The sequence below is a fragment of the Protopterus annectens genome, chromosome 17.part0 (genome assembly GCF_019279795.1).
Source record: "Protopterus annectens isolate FY-2018-M chromosome 17.part0, PAN1.0, whole genome shotgun sequence".
NCBI classification, from domain to species: Eukaryota; Metazoa; Chordata; order Ceratodontiformes; family Protopteridae; genus Protopterus; species Protopterus annectens.
Genome location: NC_056751.1, coordinates 39,432,638 through 39,455,602, shown reverse-complemented (window position 1 = coordinate 39,455,602; position 22,965 = coordinate 39,432,638). Strand labels below are relative to the sequence as shown.

Sequence of the window (22,965 nt, the reverse complement as noted above, 5' to 3'; positions counted from 1 at the left end):
TCTCGCATTAGTTGTCAGGTACTAACACAAAACAGTATGCTGTCTTGGTACACCACTTGAGTTCTAGTTGGCCTTTGTGAAGACCCTTTTGCAAGAGCCCTTAGCTTAATTTGTGGGCAGCTGCAATTAAAAAAATAGGCAGTAGCTCCCATTCTTCTAGTTCAGCAGTGTCTAATCATGAATTTCCTTTGTCCTTTTCTACTGCTGTAGACTCCTTGGCCACATAATTGGATTGTCACCTACCCAATATAAACAACTTCAGAAGGACTGGAATTATAACTGTGTTTATCTGTGTTTATACCATTGGCACACTTTTCTGGCATTTGAAAACTACATCTATTGCTGCACGGTAGTATCTAAGAAAGCATAAACTAGGAACACCGGTGTTCCATCAGTCATTTTCATCTAACCAGGCTACCTTAATTGTGATAGGATCTGCTCTTTCTCATTCCAAATCACAAACTGTACCAAAATTACTCTCTCTCTCAGCCAAAAGACCAAGTAGCCAATATTGATAGCAAATTGTAGGTCTTTACAGTACCCAGTATCTTGTTTTTTGTATACTCCAAACAGTCAAATTCTTCTTCACCCTTTTATATCCCACTCCAGCACAGGTTTCTTCACATTGTTTTATTTTCCAGGATAACCAGCTGCAATTCAGAAGAAACTTTTTGACTACTTAATCCTATTGTAGTACATGGAGCAAGATGCCCAGAAAAAGACAAATCAGGTAAGTGTTTTTATAGAGTGAGACCCAAGCTTAACAAATGTTAAGCACCCTTACTTCACTTGTTAAGAAAATGCTAGGCAGTTAAAAGTGCCAGTACTGACCAGCAAGCCGATAATGTCTAATTGACTTTTACTAACTTAACAGAATCTTTTAAATTGTCTTCTTGACAGTGCTTACTAAGTGCTTTGTGGCTTTAAATGCCATCAAAATACTTGGCGATTTTTTTCCTCCCTGTAACTGGTAGTACATGGAGCAGATAATGCTCTACACACTACAGAGAGTTATGATTGGGTCTCCAATTATAACCTTTTGTGTGTTCCTGGCATGGGTGCCAAGATTCACCTCTAAAGTTTTGCTGTTGAGATGAGTTTTTGGCGTCCAGGTTTCAAACACATAATAAGACTGTTACGATCGGTGACCCACTCTTAATCCTCTGTGTTTTACACATCCACCACACACTGATGGAGCAGTGTCATGGCATTGTTTTGTTGTTGGAGAAACTCACTGTAATCCTCTCTGTATGACTTCAGCTGTTTACCAGAATACTTCAAAAGTCAAGAAGCAACTTGCATCTTCTGCTTGTATGCTTCCAAGGCAACTCCTGTATTTGCTTTCCATAGCCTAATTATCATTTATTGATTGTTGTCTTCAACTGGTTAAAGTTTGATCTTTATGTGTTTGAACTTTGACATCAGTTAGGCAACTCTCACATTATTTGTTCCTCAAAAAACATCTGCATCTGATATTCTTAATTTTTCATGTCATCCTCACAGTGGGTTTGGATCCGATCCATCGGATCCAACTCAGCTGTTACTAAGCTTGTGGCAACCAAAAAGCTCTTGGATACCTCCCCTTACCACAGTGCCTCTCTCTCTGTTACCTCAGATTCGTTTTCTGCTTTGAGAAGACATGGTCCGATCAGCTAGCTCTTGGGTTATCAGGTTGGGTTATTAAAATATTTTCATCTGTGGTCTGTTTTCTATATCTTATCATATTTAGTCTATTTCTATTTTTCCCTTGCCTTTAAAAACCCTTCTTCAACAGTAACCATTTTTATTAGGTTACCTTTGTTTTTCTTGCTCTCTCACTTTCCTGCTAGTAACCATCTTTTTATATGTTACTTCCATCACTTTTTACCTTTAAAGATACTTAGGTGACTGCTATCATTAGTAGTGTTCCTTATTTCCATCTGTGTTCAAAAAAAAAAACCTTTCCTCTCTTTTTGTCTGCTTTGCCCCTAAGTGTGCGTGTGTCTATGTGAGGGGCTTCTCTGTCCGTATTCTTTACATCATGGCAGAGAAACAAGAAAAACCTGCTGGATTTAAAAAATGCAAAAAGTGCAGGCATAAGATTCCATTTAATGACTCACACTCCCTGTGGTGTTTATTGTCTTGGGCCCCTTCACTTGCAAGAGGATTTTGTGATCTGCCATTCTTTCAACCACCGAGCTTTGGTTGAAAGAAAAAATAAGCTCATCTTATGGAGCGTGTTACCCTCTGGTTTTGAGGAGGCTATTTCTGACAGTCAAGTAAAATCTGGGTCTTTCATGAAAACTAAATCATCTCATTTGAGCCCTGTTTCTTCACTATTTTCAAAATCCACTGACAGAGGAATGAAAAGGCCTTTCTTGTCTCCGAGGGAGCCTTCTGAGCCAAAAGCAAAAACCTGAAAATCTTTTAAGTCTGTGGAGTCTGTGACTTGGTTGGAGCCTTCGATGTATATCACTTCTGGGTTGGATCTGGCTTCTTCAGCTCCGATTCTGTGTAGTAAGGCTATATTAGATCCATTGATATCGGATCCGACACGTCCTTTCAAACCTATTTTGACACTAATGAGGACTTTGCACTCCCAGACATTCCATCCGGTTCATCTAGGGTACCATCTCCATTCTTATCTAGACCAAGGTCCCCATCTGTGTTCTTTTCCTGCTCAACCAGGAGCCTTACTGAAGAAGACGTGGAACGGATGGTACAGAAGGTTTTGTGGGCACTTGACCCTTGCAGTGACAGGTCTGTCTAAGCCATCTACTCCCCCCCCCCTCCTCCTCCTGCGACATCAGGGAAGGATTTGAAGTTGTTGGATTCAATATTTCTGGTGCCTTTCTGCTATGAGCCGAAGATGTTCTCTTTCTTGGATCAGACCTTTGCTTGGAGCTCTTTGTCCTTTTTGGAGCCAGAGACTTCCTAGAGCTGCAGTGAGCCACGTGAACCTCGAGTGTGCTCGACGTCCAGGTCTTCTGAACAGTCAATGTGCCTTGGGGCTTTGGTGAAGGTGAGCTCAGCAACGGCCTCAACCTCTGGCGAACTGTCTTCTGGACTGGAGGGACCCCATCCCGAAAGCATGGCTGCTTGGAGCTAGAGTTCTCATCCATTCAGGAGCAGTCAGCCTTTGAAGATTTGGAGAGGGCTATAGCTGGCACTGCATCTAGAAGGCCACCTCCCCCCTTGGATCAACAATCCCATCAAGATAACCTGTGTTTCTCTTTTGACCTGGATTTTCCACAGTGATAGCGGGACCTCAGTCGCCAGGATACTCATCTGGGTACCCCTGCTTCTTCCAGTACCTCCCCAGACTACCCCACTGAGGAGGTTCCTAGGAAGATACTTTGCAAGATGAAGCATTTCGACGCCATGGAGGAGACTGACCTCGATGAGGGAGAAGGATCTCCAAGGTCACCTACTGAGGATGTTTCCTTTGGGGAGATTCTGGTGATTCTGAAACAGAGGGGTGGCTAGCAGTCCAGGAATGCTTCACCTGAGGAGTCGGTGTACCTGCTGGCCTTTGGTTCCCACCCATCTACCTCCTGGATGACTCCACCCACCAATGAGCTCATAGGTTTGATCTCTCAGCGGACATGGAGACCCCAGATTCCATCAAACCTATTTCCCGGAGACCAAATAAAATAATCACCACTCCGTCTGACGAGGCTTTCTGGACAAAAGGGGTTTCAGTATATGCCATGGTCATGGAGGCGGCGACCAAGAATTAGCTTTCTGAGGAGAGTTTAACTATTCATCCTCTTAATAAAGATTTTAGAACAGTAGGTAGATGTGGGATGAGTGTGTTTTCATCAGTGACCTTTGCCTTGTGATCACTGAATTATCTTTCTCATTTCACCAGGTTACAAAGGGATCTGATCAAGGAGCTGTCAGATACCCTTGAAGGAGCAGTTGCTGAGGAGCAAAAGAAGGTAGCTTCCCAGTTAGCCACCCTACATCCTGTAGCTAACTCTTTCATAAGGCTCATCGTACATGCAGCCGAAGGAACAAGTAAGAGAGGTGGGTTCCGGCATCTCTGTGAGGAGGCATGCCTGGATGCACCTTTACAATTTTGCGGAGCCTTTTAAGTCTTTGTTCACCAATGCACCGTTTTACAGCACTACTCTTTTTGGTCACAAAGTCAAGGATACACTGTCTATGTGTGAGAAGGAAGGTAAGACTCTTTTTGCTGTGGGCATACATTTTTCTGCTTGTCAGAGACCTTATCCTCAGGGTCAGAGAGGCAGTGGAAAAATGTGGTTCAAGAAGTCTCAAGGTTCCTACCAAGACACATGTGAAGAGTTTTCCCCAGAGGCAGACGGGAGGAACAGTAACTGAAGATACTTCCCTCGCAGCAGAGGAGGCCTGCAGAACCAAGGGTCCCGTGTGTCTTTCTTCAGGAAGCCCTTTCAGCGCTCATGAAAGGAGGCCCGATTGTCCATCTCTGGAGACAATCGGGGGTTGAATGTCCCTGCACTGGAGAGCCTGGCAAAAGATAACGTCTGATATGTGGATGCAGAGAATAATATCCAAGGGTTATCAAATACCCAACAAGAAAATCTCAGACATTCCATCTAGTCAAAGGGATCAGGCAGTCATTCAAATCTAAAGACTGCTAGAAAAAAAAAGAGTCATCCAAAAGGTCCCCTGAAATCAGAGAGGATTCGGAACTTACTCTAGGTTCTTTTTGGTTCCAAAGAAAACAGGGGACTTGAGACCAGTCTTGAATCTCAACATATTGAACAAGTCAAGTTTGACATTGCAAGTTCTGAACGGTCACAATGCAGTCTGTACTTACTTTTCTGGAACAGGACAACTGGATGTGCTCTATAGATCTTCAGGATGCATACTACCATATAAAAATGGACCGACGCTCAAGAGGATATTTACACTTCCAGCTGGGAGCTTGTCATTTCCAGTTCAGAGCACTGCCCTTTGGTCTCACTACTACCCCCCAGAATGTTCACCAAATGCATGGCAGTGGTTGCTGCTCACCTGAGCCAACAAGGATTCCGGGTGTTTCCTTATTTAGACAACTGGCTGATATCCACCCTGATCAGGCATTTACTTATCCATGCAAGAGACTCTGATCTTCAGTTCTGTCTGTTCCGAGCTAGGCATAACCATAAATTAACAAAAATCTCATCTGAAACTTACTCAGACACTAGAGTTCATGGGAGCACTACTATCCACCACTCAAATGATTGCAAAACTTCCTCCCTCCAGAGTATTAATAATCAGATGGCAAATATACAGGTTAATCAAGAACAAGAAGGTAGCTGCCCGCCATGTTCTACAGGTGTTAGGATCTATGCCACAGCAGTAGTGTTGGTTCTATTAGGCAGGTTTTACACGTGTATACTGCAGTGGCTTCTGGCTGCTCAGTGGTCAATAATCCACCTACCAGTGTCACACCAAATTCTTATAACAGACACATTCAAAAAGAATCTTTCATGGTGGAGTCGTTCATAACAGGTGACACAAGCTTGACCCTTTATTCCCCCTCAATAACAGGCTATGGTGACCACAGATGTTTCCCAGATTGAGGGGGCATCATCTTGGGAAGATGGTCCAAGGAACCTGGTCCACAGACAATACCAAACTCCACATAAGCATTCTGGAGATGAGGGCAATGCTTCTAGCTTTGCAGGCATTTCAGACTGCTCTTTCTGTGGGCATGCTAGTGATCCAAACAGACAAACATGTTGGTTTTCTGGTACATACACAAGCAAGGAGGAACCAGATCATACCCTCTGTGTCGAAAAGTGCTCAGATTGTGGCAATGGGCGATATCATTCAGCTGCTTTCTTATAGCAACACACATTCAGGGGAAGTCCAACATCATATTGGACAACTTGAGCAGAGCCGTTCTCATGCCTCATGAGTGCCATCAAGTTGAAGAGAACAGTAATCCTCATTGCCCTGAATTAGCCTCTACAAATCTGGTTTCCTTTCCTTTGGCCTCAGCTACAGAAGGAGCCCTGAATTCTGGAACCCTTTCAGGATCTACTGTCACTCACATCTGTACTCACATCCGACAGGAATGTTTCAATCTGAAGTTGTTAATCTTCTTCCTATTCATCACTGATGGGTTCGGTTCCGTGCCCTCGGAACCGATTCAGCCTTATACCAAGCTTGCGTGCACCAAAAACTCTCGAGCTAAGCTGTTACCCACAATGCTCTTTGCTCAGTTACCTCAAATCTCATTTGCTGCACCACCATATAGCAGCATTTCACCGAGCTCTCCAGCTAAGTGCTTTTTTCAGATATATTTACTAGTTTTGTAAAAGTTTTTCTCCTTTTATAAACTGTTCTTGATTTCTATATTGCTTCAGCTCTACCCACCAGTATTTCTCTCTTACCATTGTTGGTAATTTCTTGGTATTTCTAACTTTCTACCCTTGTGGTATCTTGTTACCATTGTTGGTATTTCCTTTCTCTCTCCTTCATTTCCTGTCTTTCCTCACTCTTTCCCTTTTGTGCGAGAGTGTGTTCTGGGATGTCTGAAAAGAAGGGAACTACAGGGTTTAAACACTGCTCTTCTTGCCGTGGTAAACTACCGAATAGTGACCTCCATGAAGAGTGTGTGTATAGTTTGGGGGTTCCGCATTTGTCGGCGAAACCCCCGTGTGATATTTGTGCTAGTTACAGTCAGCAGATGCTGAATGAATGTCGTAACAAACTGATTTTAAAGGGCCTGCTTGCTTCACCTTTTTCGGAGGCTATTTCTGTGACAGAAGTCTCATCCCCTCCTCCTTTGGACAAGAAACGTCCTCGATCGGACCCCTCTTCACCGGCCGGTGACAGAGGTAAAAGTCACAAGCACAAGGCCCATAAGTCCTCACCTGAACACCGTTCTGCCTCCTTGGTGCAGACTACTACTTCTGCTCCGAGCTCGGCTCCAGTGAAGTTTACAGAGGTCGCCTCGTCGGTGCCTACCCCGGCTCCGAGGACTACGGCACCATCTACTGCCTCGGTACCGACCAGCATATCAGTTTCTCTCTCGGCACCCACATAACCAGTTTCTGCTGCGATATCCGTTCCGACAACTACCGTGGAACCGTTCTTGTCATCCACCCCTATAGTAACTTCGGCTCCGAGCCCGTTCACGGCTCCAACCATACCGTTATTACCAGTTGCAAAATTGGAATTGTTGGTGCCGTTCTGTGACACACCATGGACCTGATACTCATGTACTGTGGACCCGTTTGCCGGACAAGCCTGCATTCCCTTTTTGGACCGGCCTGATTCCTCCTCAGGGGCATCGGTGAGATCCACCAGGAGCCTTTCCAAATTGGGTGTGGTGCGCCTTTTTGACCAGCTGCTGACTGCCAGGGGAATTTCAAATCCGCCTAGACCCTATCCCACTCCAGGCTTTGGGTCTATTTCTCCAGCAACCCCTACTTACTCTCCTCCCTTGGATCCCTCAGTTCCAAGGCTCATTTATCCAACTTTTACTAGAGGAATTCCTTTCTCTGCGCTGAAAACGACTGTCGGAGGCCACGAGATCTCTTTGAGTGTTGGTTCGATCAGAACCCGCCCTTCCTCAATCTCATGCTTGGGGGGTGGAACCCCCAGTTCCGGTTTCGATTCCGACGGTTTTGTTGGCCCCAACTTCGGATCAGAGGGTGACTACTGCTCCGAATTTGCTTGAGGCTCCGTCCCCGGGGGTGGACCGTCTGGACCGGGGTGTGACCCCAGTTCTGATTTTGTCTTCTTCGGTTCCCGGCTCCCATTCCTCTTCGGGTGGGCTGGCTTTCCGGGTGATGGAGAGGGCGCTTGCTGCTAGTAATCCTCCTCAGTTGGTTATTCCCCCAGTTCCTTCTGAGCTGCAGCTGTCAAAAGCCACCCCCCAGGACTCCAAGAGCACAAGACCCAGAAGACCCCTGTCCATGGCATTTCCCTTTCTGAGTCTTCTTCGGATGCTCCTACCAAAGAACCCCCTCAGAAACAGGTGTGTAAGAGGAAACACATGGACTCCCCAGAGGAGTCCCTCATGGAAGATACGGACTACGATGATGGGGAAGGGTCCCCACTGTCACCCCTGACAATGTTTCCTTTGGAGACATAATGGAAATCTTTAAACAGAGGGGTGACTGGGAGTCCTCCAACCCTTCCTTGGAGGAATCTGTATTCCTGCAGTGCTTTCGCTCTCTGCCCTCTACTTCTTGGGTGACCCCCCCCCCCTGCTGATGAGTTGGTTAAACTCATCATTCAACGGGCTTGGAAGAACCCCGACTCCACTGAGGCCATCCCCAGGAGATCAGACAAAGTACTCTCATCTCCAGAGGATCAACCCCATTGGTCCAGAGGTTTGCCAGTGGATGCTATAGTGGTGGCGGCTGCCATGAAATAGGACCTTGCAGAAGAGAGTTCTGCTGTTCACCCTCCCAACAGTGTACCGAGCAGTGGACAGGTTAGGAAAGTGAGTCTTTGCGTCCGTGACCTTCGCAGTTAGGTGTCTGAACTTTCTGGAACATTTTACAAGGCTCCAGAGAAGTCTCATCTCTGAACTCTCCAGAACTCTCGTGGGTCAAGTATCGGATGGAGCACAAGATAAAGTTGCTTCCCAGCTTGCCACCCTAGAATCTATATCTAATTCATCCATGAGGTTGCTGTAACACGCTACTGAAGGAGCAGCTAGAGCTGCGGGTGCAGGAGTAGTTATGAGACGTCATGCCTGGATGTGGATTTGTGACCTTGCAGACTCCTTCGTCTTCCTTTCTAAATGCCCCTATCGAGCAATCTGCTCTGTTCGGTGCTAAGGTCAAGGATACATTAGCCAGGTGCGAGCAAGATGAGAAGACTTTGTCTGCCATTGGCCTACACTTTTCCAAACCTTAGCTTTCCTTTTCCAGAATCAGAGGAGCGGAAAGATGTGGCACAAGAAGTCTCAAGGTCCTTTCTGAGATGCATGTGGTGAGGACTCCTCCAGAGGCAGAGGGGGTTCCAATAATGGAAGACGTCCCTTTGGGGCAAAGGGGGTCCCCAGAACCAGGGCTCCAGAGAATCCTTCTCAGGTAGACCATATCAGCGCTCCTAAGGCGCTGCCCGATTGCTTTCCTCTGGAAGCAGTCAGGGCATGTTTTTCTCTACACCAAGCTGCCTGGCTTTCCATTAAGAACGATCAGTGGGTGCATAGAATCATTACCAGAGGCTACCATATTCCACTGATATCTTATCCAAGACCTCCAAAATCCTTCCCGATGTTCTACCCAGTCAAAGGAGGAGGCAGCTTCCGAAATATGAAATTTATGTCAAAAACGAGCCATCCAACAAGTCCCCCCAGATCAGTGTGGATCAGGGTTCTACTCAAGATTTTTTTTGGTGCCAAAGAAAACGGGACTGGAGGCCCATTCTGGACCTCAGCCAACTAAACAAATTGGTAGTTCACACCAAGTTCCGCATGGTCACGATTCAATCCATCCTCCTTTTTCTGCGGGAGGGTGTGTGGATGTCCTCATTAGATCTCCAGGATGCATATTACCATATCAAGATGGACAATTTTGCTATTCGTAATACCATCAGAAAATTTTGGCCAGTGCTAACATCTGACAACAAAATTAGGGAACTTGTTGGAGATCAACCCAGCTTTTCTTTTAAAAACAGGAAAAACTTAAAAAGACTATTATGTTATAAAACAGAAACTGAAGCTATTTCTGAAGACAGGAGTTTTCAGATGAACAGGAGAGTTGGAACATTCAGATGTGGAAGTTGTAAGGCATGCTCTCATATAAACATCTCATACTTTTACACATCCCCTGACTAAAAGGAACTATAAGTTTGAAGGATTTGCAAACTGTCGGAGTAAGAACATTATCTATGTGGCAACCTGCAGTCACTGCAAGGCATACTACTTAGGGAAAACTAATCAAATGCTCAAGGAACGTATCCTAAAGCACTTATCTGACATAAGAAAAAAAGTTATCAGCAATGCACTTTATATGCATATTAGTATAAATGACAGTCATTCTTTCAAGTTCATGGCACTAGCTAGGCTTCATGAAACACCAAGAGGTGGGGATTTAGTAAACTGAACAGAAATTGAAGAGATGAAGTGGATGATGAATTTTCAATCAGATCAGTCACCAGGTCTGAATGCATTTGTCCCTTTAAAACCTGCACTAAAAGGGAAAGCTCTTCAGCACTCAAAATGACATAATTAGAAGGGTGTGTATGCTGCTATGGTTACTAAATGCATCTAAGTGAGTGAACACTAGGAAATGAAGGTATTTAAGAAGAAGTTTCACTGGCAAACATTTAGGATTTGAAAAAGGTATTATACCGAAAGCGCTTATCTGGTTTATGAGCCAGTGTGTTTATTTTATTTTATCTTATCATAGTATATTTTATTAAAGTTTTCAAGTTTTAAGTGAAATTGGTGGCAGAACCATTTGTTTTTGGAACATGTCCATGGTCTGGTACATAAACAGGGTGGGACCAAATCTTACCCCCTTTGTCACGAAGCCATGAGAATCTGGCAGTGGGTGATAGCTTCTAACTGTTTTCTGATCGCAACTCATATCCCGGGGAGCTCTAACGTGATTGCAGACAGACTGATCAGACGCATTCTTTATCCTCATGAGTGGTCTCTCAACCCGAGTGTGGCGGCAGAAATTTTCAGCTGTTGCTGCCAGCCATGCTGCAACCTTTTCGCCTCCCATTCAAACACAAAATGCAGTAGCTTCTTTGCCCTCTTTCCACCTCTCGGGGAGTCACCGAGAGACACTCTAATCCACGATTGGCCCACGGGTCTCCTTTATGCTTACCTTCCGATTCCTCTGATTCCCCTTGTTCCACGGAAAGCTATTCGGTTGAGAAGCAAAGTGATCCTCATTGCCCTGTTCTAGCCTCGTCAAGTGTGGTTTCCCTTCCTTCGACCTCATCTGTTACAACCTCCTTGGATCCTAGACACTCGTCAGAACCTCCTATTTTACCCACAAGGGCTGGCTCCCCTGAATTTGTCCACTCTCAGGCTGACATCTTGGTTTCTCCACTTCCGTTAGTTGCCAGGCAGGAAACCCTCTCTTCACCCATCTGTGATATTATCTTGGCCTCTCATAAACCATCCACCAGGAAGCTTTACAGGGATAAATGGAAAAGATTCTGTATTTGGTCACGCAATCAGAAGCTGGACCCGTTCTCAGCCTCCATAGCCACTATTCTTCATTATCTGGCTGAGCTGTTTGACAAAAGGGCCTCGGCTTCCACCATTCGAGTCCATCTAGCAGCGGTTTCCAACTTCAATAACGGGTCTGAAGGAGTACCACTTATCTCCTCTCACCTTTGCACGACCTTCTTCAAGGGTATTTTTCACAGCAGGTCTCCCATCAGACAGCCGGTGGAGGCATGGAATCTGTCCTGGGTTCTGCAGGCTCTCTCTCTACCCCCGTTTGAGCCGGCTGTGACATGTGATCTAAAATTCTTGTCATGGAAAGAAGAATTTCTGAATTACAACCATTATGTATCAAGAGCCCTTATCTGATCTTTCTTAAGGACAGAGTAACACTTCGTACTAACCCATCCTTCTCCCCAAAGTGGTTTCTGATTTTTCAGTTAACCAGTCCATTGAGCTCGCTGTGTTTTTCCCAAATTACTCTAACAAGGAAGAATACTGCCTTCATTCCCTGGATGTTCATAGACAATTACATTTCTATCTGGACAGAACTAAATTCTTTAACAAGTCAGACTAGCTTTTCATTTCCTTTGCTGGCCGTAGAATGGGAGGTGCAGTATCAAAAGTTACTTTGTCTAAATGGCTCAGGGATTGCATTGCCTTAATATATTCACTTATGGAGGGATCGAAGCCTGGCCAAATCAAAGCTCACTCAACTAGGGCTATTGCAACATCTGTTGCCTCCCATTCTAGGGCCTCCATGGATGACATTTGTGCAGCTGCCATTTGGGCTAAGCCCCACACCTTTATCAAGCATTACAAATTGGATCTGATCTCCAGGGGAAGAGCAGCCTTTGGCTCAGTGGTTCTCAGGAATGTTCTTCCATAAGGGCCACCCAGGTTTTCCAAGTAGCTGGGGACGCTGTCCCATCAGTGATGAATAGGAAGAAGATTAACAACTTCAGATAAAGAAGTGATGTCTTACCATAACGTTCCATCTGAGTTGTTGATCTTCTTCCAGTCATCACACCCTCCCACTGAACCCCTCCTAAGGTTCCTGGCGGATCTTTTGGGTCTTTACGTTGTATTAGGGTTTTTGCGCAGAGATGGCCTCTGACTTATTTTTCTTCTATATGTTGCATGCAAACTCGATCTGAGGTAACTGAGCAAAGGGAATTGTGGGTAGCAGCTTAGCTCGAGAGTTTTTGGTGCATGCAAGCTTGGTATAAGGCTGACTCGGTTCCGAGGGCTCGGAACCGAACCCATCAGTGATGACTGGAAGAAGATCAACAACTCAGATGGAACGTTATGGTAAGACATAACTTCTTTTACCAACTGTCACAACCTGAAGCTGATGGCTTGGTTCCTTCAGTTCCATTGGTTGCCAAACAACCTATGCTGTCCTTCCCAGGCCGCCATATTTTGATGTCCTCCCACAAGTCATCCACTCAAAAACTCTATAGGAGTAAATGGAAGAGGTTTGTAAATTGGGCTCAATAACACAGTGTGAATCCTGTCACAGCCACTGTTCACTCTGTTCTAGAATTTTTAACCCATTTTTTTTAGTTATGGAGCTGCTGCTTCTACTATTAAGGTGTAGTTAGCTGCTATCTCAAATTTTCACATTTGAGTAGACGGCCTATCTTTCATTTCCCACAAACTTTGCAAAGCCTTCTTAAAAGGGACAATGTTGTTAAAGCTTACCCACAAGGATCCTTCTCCCCCTTGGGACCTTAATTTGGTACTACATCTGATTGTTCAACCATGCTTTGAACCTGCAACCACTTGTGATATTAAGTTCCTATCTTGGAAAACTATCTTTTTGGTTGCTATCACATCTGCAAGAAGGATATCAGAAATTCAGGCACTATCTTACCAGCCTCCATATTTGTTTTTTCATAAAGACAGAGTCTCTGTGCGTACCAACCCCTCTTTTCTGCCCAAAGTTGCTTCACAAACAAATATTAATCAGACCTTACATTTGCCTGTTTTCTTCCCTGATTTCAGTAATAAGAGCGAATATGTCCTGCATTTGTTAGATGTTCATAGCCAGTTATGTTTCAATTTACATAGGACTAAAGAGTTTCGGAAAGCAAGCCAGTTGATTATTGCTTTTGCAGGCCTTAGGAAAGGCCTACCATTTTCCAAAGTTACCTTGTCAAAATTATTTTCTCATTGCATTTCTTTCATTTATACCTCAAAAGGCATGAAGTCTTTCAAATCCATTCAAGCTCACTCTACCAGGGTGATGGCCCCATTAGCAGTCTTCCAGACAAATGCTTCCATAGATGTTTGTGCAGCAGTCACGTAGGCAAACCATTATACCTTTATCACGTGGTGGTGCTGCGGTAGCGTTGTCACCTCACAGTAAGACACTGTCCGGTTCGATTCTCAGCTAGAGCGTCTTCTGCGTGGAGATATGCGTGAATGGGTGTACCTTTGTTGAAGGTTGTGCATCAGGCCTGGCAAGCCGGTATGTAAAAATCAACTGCCAGTCATTAGCGGACCGGAGTTCCGCTGTGGCAACCCCTAAGCGGGAAAAACCGAAAGACACAAACAAACAAGTTAGATTTGGTCCCCAGGGGAAGAGCTTCCTTTGGTTCGATGGTTCTGAGGAACATTCTCCCACAAGTCCACCTGGGGTAAAGGTAGTTGGGGACTCAGTCCCATATGTGTAGATGAGGTAAAAAAATCGACAATATCAGATAAAAAAGTTATGTTGTCAGTTTTTCATCTCTCCACACATTCCCTCCCTCCAACCCCCTTTCCTTGGGTTTTCTGGTTGAACAGTAAGAGAATCTCAGGTATTTGCTTGTTATTTCTAGTACTGCAGAATTGGTCTCCTTAAAAATCTTTTCAGCATTAAAACAATTTTTTTTTTTCTGTGGTAATAACCTAGCAAACAAGATCTGAGATAACAGGAAGAGATGCATTGTGGGTAAGGGGGTATCCAAGAGCTTTTTGGTTGCCACGAGCTTAGTAATGGCCAAGTTGGATCTGATACGGACCCATATGTGAGGAAAGATTAAAAATCTACAATACAGATGGAACATTTTGGTGAGTACATAACTTTTTTTTCCTCTAGATTTGAAAACATTGTTATGCAGGTGAACTATTATACCACTAGTATCAAAATCATGTCACAAAGACACCACATCAAAAGGTTTTTTCCTGTAGATCTGAAGACATCATTATATAGGTGGAGTATTATACCACTAGTATTAAAATCACGTCATAAAGACATCACATGAAAAAGCACATATTAAGTGCTAAAGGTATGCTTTTATTTGTTATACTTCACAGAGCAGCCGAAGAGAGCATCTAGAACTGAGAAACATTTCCTCTAATTGTGTATTTTTCTGTAGACCATATTGGTGAATTTAAGCATTATTTACCAAAGTAATTATGTTACCCATGTTGCAGTTATTAGCACATTTTGAAACCCTGATTGAAATCACTGTTGCAGTATTCCTGACATATGGGTTGTCACCATTGAAGTCTGGCCAGAGTACCAAAGCTTTACCTTCACGAAGTCGTATGTTGCATGACCTCAGTTGTTAAGCGTAGGAGTATATAGATGGATGGATGAGCCATAACTATGTGGAAAGGATAGTCCAGAAAGAAGTGACCCCAGAGCCAGAGACCTGTGGGGCACTAGTAGTAATCCTGTTAGGACAGAAAGAAATCCCCTCCAAACCCTGATTTGTTACGTTCTGTTCCTTAAACATTTATTTGATGATGTCAATTTTTTTTCATTCCTCAACAGTTGGGTTTCAAGAAGTGCCAGAAGCTTGGGCATAAATTGCCCTTATCCGATGCCCATAACTTATGTGTGTACTGTTTGGGCCTGGATCACCTGCAAATTGACTGCAACATTTGCAAAAATTTCAATCCACATGCAATAGCGGATAGAAAGAACAGATTAATATTGAAGGGTTAGTTCCTTCCTCTTTTGGTGAAGCTATGTCTTGGGCTCAGTCCCCCAAATCGAATTCTAAGGAGCCTTTGACCAGGGGGACTTCTGCTCCGAGAGTCATTCGGATGCGAAGATTTCAGAGTTAGTGTACCCAGACACAGCTTCGGATCCGAAGATAGAAGTATTTTCACATCTGAACCAGACGGTCCCAGATGGCTTAGAACCAGGAGCTCCAAAATGATTGGTTAGATCAGAGAAGGAGCTGCCATAGATAGTGTGGTAGATGGACGGGTTCCTGACCTGAAAGGGTAGGAGCTGGAAGAACACTCATCTGTATCTGTGTTGAGAGGAATTTCCTCATCATTCTGTCCATGTCTTCTTCGGTCAAACTTCTGAAAGAATGAGATGAGGTATAGGATGGTTACCTGTATCTCTCTAAGAAGGGGGAAGTTACTGGTTCTAATGAAGATGAGTACACAATCCTAGGCAAAATTTTTGGATTGGAAGAGGTTGAATCTGAGGACTTTTTGGCAAGATCCATCGGAGGTTAGATCAATGCAGACTTCGGATCTGGGTTGAGTTTCATTCTGGGCAGCTCTGAATATGGAGTCAGTGATCTAGAAGGCCTTGGAGACATGATTGAAGGCTGCTTAGAATTAGATTTGGGGGATTTGAGCCTAAGAAGTAGCTTCACCAAAAGAGAAGGGAAGTAATCATTTTAATATTAATTTGTTCTGCCTGTCCGCTATTGTTCGTGGATTGAAATTTTTGCAAAGGTTGCAGTCAATCTGGAGGTGATCCAGGCCCAAACAGTACATACACAAATTTTGGGCATCAGATAAGGGCAATGTATGCCCACACTCCTGACATTTCTTGAAACCCAATTGTTGATGGAAGAATGAACATGGACAACACAGAAGGAATATTATGGTGAATACAAAACTTTTTTTTTTATCCACTGAATTACTTATGGATTGACATTGACTGCTTTTAATTTGCCAGTTATTCTCTTACATGGGATGATGTCAGAAGATTAGGTAAGGTCAAAATAAGCATTATGTACTGTCAGTCTTTCGTCAAATGTTGTTGGTAACCCTTCAAAGACTGCAGCAGGATTTAAAAGGCAATATCTTCCCTTAGCAAATCCAAATTGTTCCCAATCTAACAAACGTTTGTCTCCAGTATTGCACTGGATAAGCTCCATTATGATTATGTCTATGATTTTGCATAGATTATTAGTCAGCCAGATTGTTCTGAAATGAGTCTGATGTGACCTTACTTTGTTTCATAAATTTTGCCACTGTACAAACTGTTGTTAATAGGGCAGGGTAGTTTCAGAGTGCTAACATTGTGTTAAACATGATGAATACACTTTTACTTAGATGATCATTGATTCTGTGCAGAAAGCCATCAGGTATGTTATCTGGTCCCATGGCATTTGAGTTTTAGTTTTACTAATGGCAGCAGTTGTCACATTTGCAGTTATGTAGGGGTCGCCCCCCTCTTGTTTCTCTATAGCACTGTAATATACTTACTTGCTTGTATTGTAGTTTACATACTGTTTTTTCTGCATGCTCACTTGCTGTGTAGCCTATGACTGGATGATTGCATCATCTTTTAATAATGTCTTATATTCACAATTTTTCCAGTTCTTTGATGTAGAATGTTTTGACATTTGAAACCAATATTGAATTCATACTTAGATCTGTATGATTGGCTAAAAAACACAGTAGTTTCTTTACTTAATTTAATCTAGACTTGTTAGTTATGAATAGGGTAAATTTTGAAAGCTCTGGAAGCTAAGTAGTGTTTTTTTCTGGTGCATATCTTATTAATTTTATGATTCCACTATTTTATTTAAATTTACCAGTTTGATAGTAGCAGGAGTTAATAATTTAACAAAATTCATTGATAGCATCCTGAGCACACTATTTTGCACTTGTTTTAGCTCTTTGAGGATGCCCCCCAGTTGCTTTGTTGGCCTGTTTGTCACAGTCAGTGTGGGAGCCCTGCAAGCCAACTTATTCTTCTTAGAAGAACTTATCAGAGTGAGTGGTGTCATTCACTAGGGTTGTTGGTGGTTCTGATTTGACCCTCTCATTTCCTTTACATGTTCAGTAATGTTTCTGGGTTAACCAGGCAGGGGACGTTGTGAAGAACTGCCACTCCTGCAAATAAATTATGTATGCAGACAACCCCCCCCAATCTTTTTTTTTTTTAAACAAGAAACATCTTTATGAATTATCACATATGACATGGGCAATCATACATTTATATAAATAAAAACAAACTATCGATATATTTTCAGTTGCAAATATTATACATCACATATAATTTTCTCTACAGTCATTGTCAAGTGCACATTACATTGCTGCTCTTTGAATTTCTGCCTTCCCTTAAACCTCATTCCTCCTCCAGAGCATTATTCTGCATGTATTGTTCTCACAGTTCCCATTTTTTCCTACGTAATTTGCTCCTACCCTTTTCTAAAGATCCCACTTACAGTTATTTTATCTGTATTACTATAGTCACTGTTTCCAGTGCAGTTGGTTTAGACTTTGATTTCCATTTTCTAGTAATTGCTTTTTTGGCAGCCCCCAGAATTAAACTCAGTAAGGCTTTACTATGTCTCGGCAATTCCAATTCTGTATCACAGTTCAAAAACAAAACAAAAAAAAAATGAATGTCCTTAGTTATACCAATTTGCTTACTTTCTGACAGAATAGTCTGCAGTTCATTTTTGAAGTCTTCCAACTCATTGCACTCCAAACACATATGTTCCCACTTAACTCTTTCATCCCCATCACACTTCCAACATGTGCAGTGTACCTGAGGAAAAATATTTTTTTAAGTCTGCTTGGGGTATAAAAATACCTATGCAAACACTTCCAAGCAATAATAATAAATCTTCTAGACTATGTTGCATATTTGAGAGCCATACATATATCCTCCCATTGTTCCCATGTAAATTGCTTATACAGTCTTTTTTTCTCCAATCCTTTCTAACTTTCTGTGATTGATTCCTGTAGTTATGCAGTGTTTTATATACCATACTAAATATTATTTTTTTAACAGCAGCTTCTGTTCTAGATTCTGCTGAAAACTCTGTCAGTGCTGGTCTTTCACTTAGGACCCCCCCTATTCTTTTCTGGTTGCTTATACTATATCAGTCCTTGATAGGGAAGACAATCTCTAGCCTGCAGGCTAAATGTATTCTTGGCTTCTTCCCATTCCATTACCTTTTATTGTATTTTATTATCTGCTCCCAATACCTTGGTTCCTTTGACAGTTTTCTCCAGTAAATTCCAGCCCCCCTCTTGCCTACTCTACCTCTACCTCTAATTGCAGTCCTCCCTATCAGACACCCTGCATTTTGAGTCAGAATTTTCCTTTGGCTATCTCCATCATGGAATTGAAATGATGCATGCTGCTCCTCTTCCACCTTGAGTGAAGAAATTGGGCTCAGCCCCTTCATTCTTCCCCACCCAATTGTTCATCTCCAGTGTTGAGACCCTTAATTTAACCTAAGCAGTCTGGTTTGTTGTCAGGGCTTTATACCTCTGCTCCTTAAAGCCGTGGTGTTTGATTTTACTGTTAGGTTCAGGTTGATGAGGTTATTTTCACTGTTAAACTGAAAGATTATAGCCATAGCCATGGGTCAGAGAGCAATAAGATCCTTGATTTGTTAGTATGGCTAAGTTGTCATTCCTTGCTGGATTTCACAGTATTTGTAATTGCAGTGATAGCCTCTGTCTGGCTAACATGTGGTTTGTGTGCATTAGCAGAGTTTTCTTGCTGAGAATTTTTCCTTTCCCACGTGTGTGCGTCTATACGCATGCATGCATGTGCAGTTTATATTTTGTTTCTGCAATCTGCAGTTTATTATTTATAAATATTTATATTTTGTTTCTGCAGCAGGCACTAGACCTTCAACTTGCTGTGGCAAATATTCTGCAGTCATTGGTCCATGCAGAGAGGAATCAACAGATCTTGTGTGAGGCAGGACTTCATGCAAGATTACTCCAGAGGTGCAGTGCAGCTCTGGCTGATGAAGATCACCCTTTACACCCTCCTCTCCAAAGGACATTTGAACGACTGGCCTCACAGGCTTTGCAACCAATGGTGCTGAGGTAAGGAACATGAGCTGGTTTACTTTTTTTGTACATTTTATTTATGAACGGCTCTGTTGGCGTTCAGCCCCTTATTCTGGGCTTTTGTGCTGCTTAATTTGGTGACTAACCCTTTTACTTTGTTTCGTCTTCTGCTACTTAGTGAGCTTCAGTTCTCTATACACCTTTTAAAATATATCTTTATTTCTTGAATTTTTGCTGCTGTGCCATTTGTTGCCATCATTCCCAAGTTTCTACTTCCCTTTGTTCTTAGAAAAACTGCATGGAAAAGTGCTATTTTCAAGGAGTGTGTCATTATTAATGATCAGTGTCTGAATCGATATGAAATCCTTAGTTTGTAGGTGTGCATAATTCATTCACAGCATTGAAATCAATTGTAAATGTTTTATTTTTCATTTTTAAATGCCATTTTCCCAAATATAGCTTTGCTAGAAACGTATTGCTAGAAACTTTTGACCAGTATTCTGAAAAATCCAAGTTATAATTAGTATTTTGTCATACTTCTGTACTTAAGATGTATGCCGCAGAACGTTGTGCCTGAAGTGCTGTGCTGCATTTTCCTCCCAGTCTTTCATCTAATATGTTGCCACGTTTTTAATACAAGTCTTCATAAAAGTACAGATTTTCCCTGTGTGACATCACCAAACATTCAGTGAAATTTACCCTCATTGATGTCAAGGTGTATCATGGGAGTACATCTATATAATTTAATGGATGTACCATAATGCTAGCATTGGGCACTGTCCATTAAAGTCTGTGCCCCCCCCCTCAAACATGCCCACACTATCTCCATGGCAATGTCACGGTACATCTAGTTTTCTTGTACTGTGTAAATTTAAAGTTAAAATTATTTGACTAAACATTTATTCAGACTTTATTACAAAGGCAAAGAACTGTTTTTAAAATTTGGTTATCTAATTAACAAGTGCTCATTTGACAAAAATGTAATACATAAATAGTCAAAGGCTCTGTCCGAAGTTTGATTACATGATTCAACTCATACTTGGCACTGTAATACCAGTCATGAAATACATTTCATCAAAAATATTTTGATGCATCTTGCATCATACAAAAAATGTGCCATGCACCCATATTAGCAGATTCAGCTATATATATATATATATATATATATATATATATATATATATATATGTATGTGTGTGTGTGTGTGTGTGAGTGTGTGTGTATATAACATTCTGATAACCTCAAATCTGATGTCTGTTTTCATTTATTCCTCCACATGTGGGTTTCTGATCCAACTCAACTGCTTTCCAAGCTGAAGATTTGTTGCTTGAGCTCCTCGTCTCTCTCCCATAATGCCTCATTCCCTCTGATTACCTCAGGTCTCATTTGCTGCTGATATGAAAAGCATTGAGGTTGAGTTGCTAGACCTCTGTCCAGTTGTTCAGTGCATAATTTGTTTTTTTAAGTCGACTTTTAGCCATTCCTGTTTCCTTATTGTCTTTTGTCTCTCCCCTTCCAGTTTTCTTTTTTGAGTTTAAAAGTTAAAAAAAGAAAAAAGAAAAATTGTAGTAGCAGCTTGTACTTCCTCTGCTGTGTGTTTCTTCCATGCACTTTAGTCATTCTGTCCTTTTTCTTTCTGTGCTTCTTTTCCAGCTCTGTATCAGTTTTTGGGTTTGTCATGGCTGATAAATTTGACAATCCTCAGGGTTTCAGAAAGTGCACTTCCTGTGGGCACATGATCCCTTTATCTGATGCCCACAGGGAGTGCGTGTATTGTTTAGGCCCAGCTCATTTGGATTGTTCCTGCTTGGTGTGTGAAGGGTTTAATCAGTGGGTATTGGCAGACCACAGGAACAAGCTGGTGCTTAAGGGGTTGCTTCCTCCTCCTGGTGGTCCTGCTCAACCATCTACTTCAGGGGGTCAAAACCCTACTAAGAAGCACAATGAGGCCAGGGACCAGAGAAAGCGTTCCCCTAAAAGTTGCTCCTCTGAGCCGCTGAAAAAGATGCCTAAAATGTCAGATCCAACAGTCCGGGTTCCTTTTCCCTCAGCTACCTGTGCTCCCATTGCTGCTTTAGAGCCAGGTGTCTCAGCGCGGAAGTTTACCTGCTCAGAGACCTCCCCCAAAAGAGTGTCCAGGCCACCTTCATCATCTTCCTCCATCAGGTCATCCCAGGGCTTATCTGAGAATGAAGTGGATAGACTGATGAGGTAATTTCTGAAGGCTCAGATCCAGATGGTGGTTTTGCCAGCTCCATCCCCTTCTGGATCTGTGAGTAGACATTCTCCATTCTGTCCCGTGGCTCGTTTTCCAATCTGACCTCCTGCTTCAGAGTTGTCAGATCCAGTGGCACCGAGAATCGAGAAGGCGGATCTGGTAGTGATTATTATTCCAGTCCGGCCACTTCCCTGACTTGCTTGGCTCTGATGGCATCATTGCCCAGTGCATCTTGGAGCCCAAGCTTAGATGTCAGATCCGGGGTGTTTGCTTCGATTCCGAAGTTTTCGGTGGTGTCACTTCCCCTCAGAGCCTCGCGGTTTGACAGCTCAGCTCTGACTCACCCCTCAGAGTGGAGGATTGATGGGGCTTTGGAGAAGTCTGCTCCAACAACTTTGGTTTCTGGAACAGTGGCTCTTGGGTCTTTGTAGTCCGTCTGCTTTTGAGGTGGAGTCCACCCTAGGGGACTCCCAGTTCTCCCTCCATCGGACCCAATCCCTACCTTCATGGAGTCTGTGCCCGAGATCTCTCATCTACCACTGTGACGGCCTATGCTTGAAAGCCTTCAGTCCTTCCCTACTGTGGAAACTCAGAGTTCTTCTGAGACCTCCCCGAAACATCCCACCGAGGAGGCCCCTCACAAGAAGAAGTGTAAAAGGAGACAGTTTGATTCCTCACAAGAATCTGTCACTACTGACACTGACTTCGAGGAAGTGGAGTGGTCTTCTAGATCTCCACCTGATGAGGTCTCTTTTGCAGACCTATTGGAAATTCTTTATCAGAAGGGTGGATGGTCCTCCCAAAACTCCAACCCAGAGGGGACTGTGCTTTTGGAGGATTTTGAGACAGGCCCATCTATATCCTGGGTGTCCCCCCCGGGCAGATCCTCTTATTAGAGTAGTTTCTTCCAGGGCATGGAAGGACCCGGACACCGTAGAGCCCATACCAAAGTGGGCTGAAAAGATCTTAAGCGCTCCAATGGACAAACCCCACTGGACTAAAGGGATCCTGCTAGATGCCATGGTTGTGGCGGCAGCCACTGAAAAGGAGCTAGATCAGGAGAGATTTTCTGTCCATCCAACAACAGGGACTATAGGGCTTTGGAAAGTTTCAAAAATAGAGTTTATGCTTTGTCTACCTTTGCCTTTTGAGCATTAAATTATTTGTCCCATTTTACCAGGCTACAAATGGACTTAATCAAGGAACTTTCTAGCTCAGTCCCAGAGTCCATGACTGATGAGGAGCACAAAGTTCTCTCCTCCAGAATGGCCACTCTTCAGTCAGTATCCAGTTATCTATGAGGTTAATTTCCCACACTGTAGAAGGCACCTCAAGGGCAGCTGGTTCAGGCATTGGCATTATGCATCCTGCCTGGATGCAGTTGTGTGACTTTGCAGAACCCTTCAAGGTTTCATTTGTCAGTGCAACCTTTGGTTCATTATTGTTTGGCCCCACAGTTCGAGACGCACTCTCCCGGAGTGAGAAGAATGGAAAGACCTTGTCTGCTGTTGGAATCTGGTTTTCTACACTACAAAGATCCTTCTCCAGGAATCAGCATGGCTTCCAGAAGTTTCAAGGCTTGTTTCTGGAGGCTGAGGCAGACTTTTCCTCCAGAGGCAGAGCTGGAACCACA

The 22,965-nt window shown here is 43.2% G+C and overlaps 1 protein-coding gene across 1 annotated transcript in view; it reads left to right on the top strand.

Annotated features, from left to right (window-relative positions):
* WDFY3 (WD repeat and FYVE domain containing 3) overlaps positions 1-22,965 on the top strand; it is a 5,086,165-nt gene that overhangs the window by 2,058,085 nt on the left and 3,005,115 nt on the right. The window contains exon 15 of the mRNA XM_044059488.1: positions 18,936-19,150. Within this exon, the coding sequence (XP_043915423.1) occupies positions 18,936-19,150 (215 nt within the window). The remainder of the gene's footprint in view (positions 1-18,935; positions 19,151-22,965) is intronic.